Source organism: Lactuca sativa, chromosome 3 (genome assembly GCF_002870075.4).
Source record: "Lactuca sativa cultivar Salinas chromosome 3, Lsat_Salinas_v11, whole genome shotgun sequence".
Classification (NCBI taxonomy): Eukaryota; Viridiplantae; Streptophyta; class Magnoliopsida; order Asterales; family Asteraceae; genus Lactuca; species Lactuca sativa.
Window position 1 is genome coordinate 99,304,200 of NC_056625.2, and position 9,493 is coordinate 99,313,692.

The window sequence follows — 9,493 nt, forward strand, 5'->3', positions numbered from 1 at the left end:
AGGCAACCCAAAAGGACCATGCACCATCGGGTCAAGTACATACCAAAATAGTTATTGACTTAGACACTAATCCAACAAAATCATTGTTTCAAAAATCGTTGCCTCAAAATTTTTTAGTTTCAGAAATGAGATATTATTTTCGAGCATTCAAAATGTAACATTTCATATCTTTTTTGTAGCATCTACACACATATAACACTAATTTGATTAAAATTGTCCAAACATATATACCATGTGCAACTATAAAGAAATGACTCTCGCAGTTAAATCATGTTTCATTTCTTGACTTGATATATCTATAAGCCATCAGCCAGGTGCTCATTGCTTGTTCATAAAATGCTCAATCGTGAGGTATTGCTTGATCCACCACCGCCTAACCAACCATTCTTATTTAGGGTAAATAGTTAGGGCTGTTTATTATTCGGATAAAACCGAATTGTCCAATTAGACAATTTGGATTGGACTAGAATTTTTGAATTAGTTTTTAGCAAAACCGAATTATTACTTTGGATTTCAGATTGGTTTTGGTTTATAAAATAAAAACCGAATAATCCAAAAAACCGAATAACTATTTATCATTTGTTTATTTATATACATTGTTTATTTTTAATATACTTCTTTTAATTATTTTTTAAGTGTAAATTGTTTTTTTAAATAGATTTGTATGTATTACCCAATAAAAAACCTAAATATGTACTTCTCAAATGTTTTTATCTATAGAATATTAAATAATAACACATTTTTCTTAACGGTTGTTCATAAATTTTAATTCACAACTAAACAATTTATTTTTGTTTAAAGTCGTCTAACATTCAAGTTTTATAAGTTTTAAATGTTACGCCTCTTGAAAACAAAATCGTAAAAACCGATCCAACCGAATTGCAATTTGGTTGGTTCGGATCGGATTTGAATTTAGTTTGGATTGTTCAGATCCATGTTTTGAAAACCGAAATACATTTGGATTCACTTGATTGGATCGGATTGAACTGATCTATCCAAACGAACACTCCTATAAATAGCCATGAACTCATATACGGTTAGCAATTTTATTTTTCATTTATTTATTTATTTTGTATTTGGAGTGCTAGCAACATATTATTAAACTCTATATATCAAACTAAATATTGTAATTTTATAAATAAAGAAAACATTTGCGTTTTTCTTGTATTCATCTTATGTATTGTTTATATTTTCCTTCTTTGGAAATTTCTGATATATTAGTATATTACCATATAATAATTCAAAAGCGCACGCTAGTGAGTCATCTTGTTGGACTTTCTCGTAATCCAATAGACCCAATTCCCTAATAAAACACCGAAAATATCCCCTCAACAACAATTTATACCCTTGGAAGATAACAGCTAAATACAAGAAATAGCATCTTGTTTTCATTATTTCCTATTATCGTATTGTACTTTGAAAAACCTATCAATTAGAACAATGTAAGTACAAAGCAATTATCATTGTTAAAAGAAGCCCTTTGGTACACAAACATGATACTTACAATGAAATGATTTGCTTTTTTTTTTAATCAAAAAACCATAGTAAACAAGAAAAAAAAGACGTACTATATAAATAATATATTATATCATCCGTCAAGTAGAAGAAACAATTAAAAAGAAATTCATAATCCATTTGTGAAAAAAAAAAAAAAAAACAGCAATTGCAGCATCTATACTTTTGAATTAATGGATATGAAATCTATTACTACTACTACTACGTTTCAATTCATGTTGTACTCATCACCTTGGGTATGGGCTTGCATATATGATTGGTAGTTCCCTGGAACTGGAACTTCCATCTTTCCAATTATTCGGTCCATTCCTGCATTAACGCATGTACCATCTGCTAAAAATGTTGTACATTTCATCGTATCATATAAACTATAACTAGTTATTCTTATTACCTTCCATTTCATATTTTACACATACCTAAATACCTAATAATGTATTTGTAGCTCAATAAATTATTAATAAAAAATAAATGATAAAAAATGGAAAAACGAATTCTTACTTGGATTAGCTAACATGGTTCCATAATACGACATCTGTCCCACATGATTCGCAGCAGCTTTTGAGGTGGCATCAGAAGGAAAAACAGGCTCCACTTTCTTCGATCGTTGATCCACAGAGCTACTCACATTTGGATTATTCTGAAAGCACATGTTCATGTTATCATCCGCCGTTGACGCCGAATGCTGCTGCTGCTGCTGCTGTGGTTTAGGCGATTCGACTTCCGTTTCCACTTCAGATTCGCCATTGTTATTGTTAGGTGCAGACGAGACCTGTTGCTTCCTCTTTGATCGAGCTCGTCTGTTTTGAAACCAATTATAGACATTTGTTTCAGAGATCTGTCCATGTTGCGATAATTCGGATGTGATTTCTTTGATTTTCTGTTTGCTTGGGGTTCCGTTTCCTTGCTCAAATAGACGTTCCAGGATCTGAAGTTGCACCGGTGTTGGTGTCCACCGCTGTCTGCCGGAGAATTTGTGGCCACCGGATGTCACTAGTGGATCGTTGTATAAGTTCCCAAGTCTAACTCCTGCAATGTTTGTGTGTATTGTAGGATTCTGTTTTAATATTTAATATGCCGAATTAAATGCAAGAAATAGCCATATATTTTTATCATCGAGTTAAGCCAATTTTTTCCCTAATCCAATCTATGTTAGATAAACAATTTGGACTTGATGCAAACAAATTTAAAATTGCACATAACATAAAAGAAAAAACTTTAAACCTAGTTAGAAACTCAAATAATTGATTTAAAAAAACATAGGTACAACTTAATTGCAGATGATCCGACCTATTTTCGCAAATGCCCACAATGGTGGTTCGCAAAACTTGATTTTAAATAAAAATCTATTTTTTTTAGCAAATGTGATTTGGGAAAATCTATGTTTTATCTGCGCAAATAAAAAAAAACATTTTTTTTGTGTGAAAAACCATCAAACATCATTCCCACAACAAACAAAAGCTTAATATTGTAGTTTTGATATGTGAAAATGACAAAAAAAAAAAAATGAAATTTTCACCATTGTTCAGATGATTTCCCATATGAGGATTTTGCAGATGACATTTAAGAAATCCTCTTAAAAATGGTGACAAATCTTTTATTTATTTAATCAAATTGAATGGGCTGACTCGATTAATTAAACTGACTGAAAATATGCTAATTCTCGATTGGTATATATATTTCAAAATACAATGTTGTATCAGGAAAAATAAAAATAAAATATTGTAGTAGTAAAACAAATCAACGAAAGTACAATATTGTTTCTAGCATTTAACCAGTATCCACACATCTAAAGAAAAAACAGAATTAGGAAATATACATATTTCACATATATATAGGTGTCAAATACATTACTTTGTTTTCATTTTAAAAAGTTAGATATGTTCATCATTCTAATACGCTTTAGCTTTTTTGCCTAGGGATTATCATAATGCGAATTTTGCTTATGATGCCATGACTTTCATGATTTATATATGAACAATATTTAAAAACTGCAGAATAACCCCCAAAAAAACAAGAACACTTCAATTGCCAGAAGTTCAAAGGGGTCAGATACAATGTCTTAATGTTTTCCATATAAGCAAAAAATATATATAAACAACTAAGCAGCCAATAGAAGAAAATAAACAGAATGCCCTGTGGAAAATTCAAAGAATCAAAATAAACTACAAATCAAAATTACATTTTCTAGATTCATACGTAAGCAGAAAGAACAAAGCACAAATGGGAGAAGATTTAGGAAGAATCAGAGTACCCAAGTTAAGAAATTAAAGCAATCAAACAGATACTGAAATACCCATTACATTTTCACGAAAACCCACCAAAATCAAAGCATCAATTGTAAAAATTATGAAGTAAATATCACTCCATCATAATTCAAGCTAGTAGGTAACAAGGAATGAAGTGTTGCAACGAAAATTATAGACGATCTAATTTGCCTCGTAAAAAGTTTCAAATAATAATCAAAATCCTGAATCCTTTCCATGAAAATTAAAGAGGAGTAATCACGTAAAATAATCAAAATAAATAAAGAATCAACTCTTTTAGAACACGGAAACAGAGACAAACCTGAGAGATCGTGATGGGAAGTAAGCGATTTGTGCAAATCAACAAGCTGTTCGCAAATAGTAGCATAAATCGCGATTTGTTTGCGAAGAACTTCCATCTGTTCATCGGTCATTACTTTGACAAACATCCCTCCTCCATTAGTATTGTTCCCTTCATCTTGTTCCATGATTCCTGTGTTGTTGTGTTGTTTTTGCCCTATTTCAATTCTCAGATTTCACCATTACCCAATTCAATTTTGGTCTCTCTCTCTCTAGAAATTCAAGTGATAGGAACAGAGAGAGTCAGCAGCAGTGGAGTAGAAGTTGAAGATTAAAGTATGGAGGAAAAGTGAAGAAAAAGAAAATGGCGGACAATAAAGACAAAGACGTATATTGGCCCTGACCTTGGTGATGTGGGGGCATGTGCGTATTTTAGCGTAATCAACTATTTCTTTCCTTTATTTACCTTTGTTACTTTGTTTTTTCTTCGCCTCTTAACAGATTATACGGTCTAAATAAAAAATAGACAAAATTACATAAATGGTCCTTGTGCTCATTAGAAAATTGCAGTGTATGTCCTTAACAACGTTTTCTCTACCAGAGGTCCTTTTTGAGTCAAAAGATTCTACTAGCGGTCCTTTTCACTGACAAGGTTAATTTTCATCCGTCAATTCTTAAAACGAACCCTTAACGTGAGGGAAAATTGTCATTTCCTGTTTTCCCTCTCTTCTTTGTACAATGTTCAGTTGCCAACTAGATTCACCAACATATTCAGATGGTACACTTGACTGCCCTACATTTTGTGTATCCAAAATCAAGCCCATCAAATAGATCAAGTTCCTCCAACTCCTCTACCAATAGGATCCTCTATAAAGCCTATTCTTTGGTATGTGCACTTTCCTCTATATTATGTCCTCTAAATGGTACCTCAGATGCATCAAGGAAAGTTATGCCTTCATTGTTTATATGTTGTATTGATCGGGACTGTGTTGGTTGGGATTTCCCTTCAACATGTCCATAGGGGACAATGGACAAATCCTGGTTATTAAGTTCTAATCTCTACTATAAGACCATGTTTCTCTTCTAGAAACTCTTATCGTATTCAATGTTGGTTAAACATGGTCATCCTTAATTTGTTTAATTACTACTTTATAAGGGAATCTAAAGTATGTTTGCTATCAAGTGAAACCATGTTTAGTGTAAAGGTGTATTTCCTTACGAGACACATACTTATTTAACTCATATACATCATTGTCGTTGCCAAGATGTACTAATATAAAGTCAAGCTCCATACTAGGAATAAGGAAGTGGTTGTATATAGGAACCCATCTTTGTATCCAACATCTTGAAGCATGTCTTAAGTTCGTGTATTGAGAATAAATTCATCTCCACATAGTCGGTGTAATCTACCTTCCCATCTATGTAATGTTTTCCAGGACTCTTCATCAAAATCCCATTGTGGTGGACCTTGAATGTGAAAATTATCTAACCCCCTTCAAAAGAAGTGACATATGTTAGTCGGTAGACATCCATGTCTATTATTTCACCTTTTACTCACCATACTCTTTATGAAAATCAGTTTTTTTATTTTTTTTTTATTTTTTTATTTTTTTATTATTATTATTATTATTTTTTTTTTTGCAGCTTGGCCGTAAAGTCCAAATAATAAAGACCACTATGAATGCAATACTCCTCTAACCAAACGAGTTGTAGTGGATGATGATCGTTTGTGTTAATGTCTAGTTGGTTGAAAATGAAGAAGATGAAGTGGTTCTTAGGGGACAAAGGTAATGACTTTAGTACATTATTAATTGATCGTCAGGCAAAAGTGCGTAAGGAAATAACAATTTTTCACTCATGTGGAGGGCATGTTTCAAGAAATGACGAAGGAAAATTAACCTCGTCAGGCTAAAAGACCGCTGGTAGAATCTTTTGGCTCGAAAAGGACCTATGGTGCAAAAAATTGTTGAAAAGGACCTATGTTGGAATTTTCAGAGAATCACAAGGACCATTTTTGTAATTTTGTCTAAAAATATCTATCATATAAATAAAATCTTTTACTTATGATATTTTTTGCTCTAACCAATTTCCTAACTAGATTCTAAAATCGGTTGGTGTTATTTATGGGATATTATAAATGTATGATCTTGTATTTATAAACTCTCATCATGTCACTATGACATAAAGGCAATATTTTAGTAGTTTCTATATTAAAAATGACATTTTACTTACAACCATTGGTATACGTATATTGATATGAGGCTAATTCTAATCGGTTTGTTGGGTCCCTCTTTTGTTCATTTATAATTATCATGTCTATTTTACAAATTATTGTTATCAACACAAACAAAAGTAGAATACTAGAATTCATGATTACATTATGTGGTTTGATTGGTTTCTGATTATTTTTTTGTTTTCTATCACTTTTTCCATTAGAATGGTATATATCTTAATTTTACATGCTTCTTAGGATTTATGTCTTGGATTTGAATAAAGATTGTTGTGTTGCAGATAAGTGGGTGGGCGGGAGGTGGACTTTTTTCTTGACATTGTCCTTATCATGAAGGAGGAAGTATGACTTCTCAATTGGCGGATCTTATGAAATTATTGAAGTGAATTTTATTGAGAGTTTTGAAGTTAGCAACACCAGAAAACATATTGATTGTATTATTTTGCAGGGGGATATTGTCCAAACTAGATGGTGTAGATTGGTTCCTATAAAGCTTAATGTGCTTCTTTGGTGATTCCTTCGTGATAGGATTACGACTAGAGGAAATTTGGTGAAAAGAGGCATTGATATTCATTCTATATTATGCCCTATGTGCTCTCTTTAGAGTGAAGATTGTAGTCATACGTTTGTGAAGTGTGAAATAGCTAATCAGATTTGGGATAAGGTTTTTAAGTGGCTGGATCTTCCATTTCTGTTGTTTAATGATGTGTTGGTGTTGTTTATTTGGATTGATTCGTTGAGAATAAAGAAGAAAAAGAAAAATGTGGTAGAGGTTATTTGTATCGTGGTTATTTGGGTGTTGTAGCAATATCGGAACAGTGTTATGTTTCAAACGTTCAAGATGCGTAAGAGTCATATTTTTGAAAGTATCATTATTCATGCTTTTAATTGATTCTTTAATAAGAGTAGTAGATGTAAAATTTCTTTGTTTCAATAGTTGAAAAATCCGCGTATATAAGATTTTTTGTTATTGTTTTTTCTAGCTAGCTTCTTGCTAGTGTTGTTTTTTTTTTTTATAAAATTTAGCTGTTCAAAAAAAATCCATAAAAGGTTTACGGTTTGATCATCTTGTTGATTATACTATGGCTCCTTTGAAATAAGAACTATTAACATTCTCCTGCATTTTAGTGAAAAGTTAAACTAAGCATTTACCCTTATAAGGTTATGAATATGTTAGAATACATCTTTTGATGATCATAAGCATGATATAAAAGAGTATTTGAGTATTGATGAATCGAATATTTTTAATATGCACGAAATGACTTATATGCTTTTTAGACCTTAATAGACATTTTAGTAATTAATAAAACGATACATTAAAATAAAATACTAAGATCATTGAATAACAATGTTTTATTTTTCATTTGTCTTTCAAGATATAAGACTAAGACATCATACCTATATAAAACATTGCTCTCATGTCATTTATTAATTTGAAAAAGAGTAAACGGCACACTCTAATAATTCATTAATTTGTTGAAGGATATAAGCCATAATTACATTGACATGATATATCATATCGTCTTTTTCAATCATCCATGAAAGTATATTTTTTATTTAACGTCTCAGTAATATTCAAAATTAAATATTATAACTTAATCACAAATTCATGCGACTTTAATGAAATAATTTCAACTCTACAACTATAATAAATATTATTCTTAAATTTACGGCGATTTAAAAAAACTATATTTTATTGTTTTATTTTGTTTCTTAAAATATAAAATTTGATATTAATTCGTAAGCGACAAGGTCGGCAAGCACCGGAGGAATGTTTCCACGTTAGCGTGATTGTTTCCGCTAACTGCGGGTGAACTGAGCCCACCTTCTACTTTTTCCTATTTTTTACTTAATACTAAATTACAAAAACGTCCCTGTGCTTGTGCTTATACGGTCCATGTGAAAATAATAGTAAATTACAGTTTTGGTCCCTTTGGTTTACATCAATATTTATATTTAGTTTAGTTTTTTATTTTCTTATACGGCTGTTTCTTGTGGTTTTTAAAAGTTGTTTCTTGTGGTTTTTAAAAGTTGCACTTGTGTTATTTGAGGTTGTTACAATCTCTCTCTCTCTCTCTCTCAACTTTGGCGCCCGTAAAACTCATTACATCCCCACTAAGTTGTCAAACCTTTGTTAAAATTTCTAAGGTTTATCATCTTTCCACTCATCCGGTAAATTGGAGTATGTAACATTCTAAAATTTTCAATAAAATTTAAAATTTTCAAATCAACCCTTTAATAAAAGAAGTGTTTACAAAAACTGTTGTTCCCAAAATATTACTTAAAAAATATAATATCTTTCGACATAGTTTTCAAAACATTCACATTATCAGAGTTCCCTATAAATCATAAGTCCAAAACGTGAGGATGTGTACAGTCACGCCTTCACCTTGCCATGATCAACTGAAGTACCTGAAACCATAAACCAAAACTGTAAGAACGAAGCTTAGTGAGTTCCCCCAAAGTACCAACACTCAAACAGATAACATATACATATAACAACATACTATGGGTCCAATCAACCATCGGGTTGGAATACCAACATACTATGGGTCCAATCAACCATTAGGTTGGAATACCCTCAACCCTCAACCATCGAGTTGGAATGCCAAAATTCTATGGGTCCAATCATCCTCAGGATGGAATACCCTCGACCCTCAACCATTGGGTTGGAATGCCCCGGCCTGTTGGCTTACGCACAAAGTAGAGAAGCCTCAGCCACCAATCAAACATGTGCTCATATAACAGATATTCATATAACGGTCTACAACCAGTCAAACAGATATAACATATATCACTAAGCATAGCATCATCCTATCTACCAGGATACCGATCTAACAGATCATAACAACATAGTAACATGTATATCAGTATACAATCCACTGGACCGACATTGGTGCCTTCGACCCGCAAGTATAGTGAGGAAAACTCACCTCGAATGCAAAAGCTCCCCGAAAGAAATCCCTAGTTGCTGGCCCGCCGACTTTCAAGCTATCAATACCAACAACACACCCAATTAGCAATTGGGTTCCATGCCATAATCCATAATCCATACTTGGGATAAAATGACCATTTTACCCCTAACCCAACATGCACCAAAACTGAGGCCCAAAACCAAAAGATCCACCAAGCTATAGTAATTGACCAATTTTCCAAGTTGGGCCCAACCCCATATGGGACTTATCCTAAGCCTATATTTTCCCTA

General features: G+C 32.2%; 1 protein-coding gene across 3 annotated transcripts; it reads right to left on the reverse strand.

Annotated features, from left to right (window-relative positions):
* Positions 1-1,565: 1,565 nt before the first annotated feature.
* LOC111918857 (WUSCHEL-related homeobox 8) lies at positions 1,566-4,401 on the reverse strand. Of its 3 annotated transcripts, none has more exons than XM_023914470.3 (3): positions 4,081-4,401; positions 2,014-2,541; positions 1,566-1,845 (listed from the first exon to the last, which is right to left on the reverse strand). In XM_023914470.3, the coding sequence occupies exons 1-3, from the start codon at positions 4,244-4,246 to the stop codon at positions 1,724-1,726; spliced, it is 816 nt and encodes a 271-aa protein (XP_023770238.1). In that variant the 5' UTR covers positions 4,247-4,401; the 3' UTR covers positions 1,566-1,723. The 3 variants fall into 3 exon arrangements, with proteins under 3 accessions (XP_023770238.1, XP_023770237.1, XP_023770239.1); XM_023914469.3 differs by having other exon boundaries at positions 1,566-1,848; XM_023914471.3 differs by having other exon boundaries at positions 1,566-1,824; positions 4,081-4,400.
* Positions 4,402-9,493: the final 5,092 nt, after the last annotated feature.

Excerpts from the sequence above, each read along its gene's own strand:
- LOC111918857 (XM_023914469.3), bottom strand. The coding sequence starts at position 4,246 with ATGGAACAAGATGAAGGGAACAATACTAATGGAGGAGGGATGTTTGTC. Across the intron at positions 2,542-4,080 it reads TTCCCATCACGATCTCTCAG|GAGTTAGACTTGGGAACTTA; the intron begins GTTTGTCTCTGT and ends CAAACATTGCAG. Across the intron at positions 1,849-2,013 it reads AACCATGTTAGCTAATCCAA|CAGATGGTACATGCGTTAAT; the intron begins GTAAGAATTCGT and ends CAACATTTTTAG.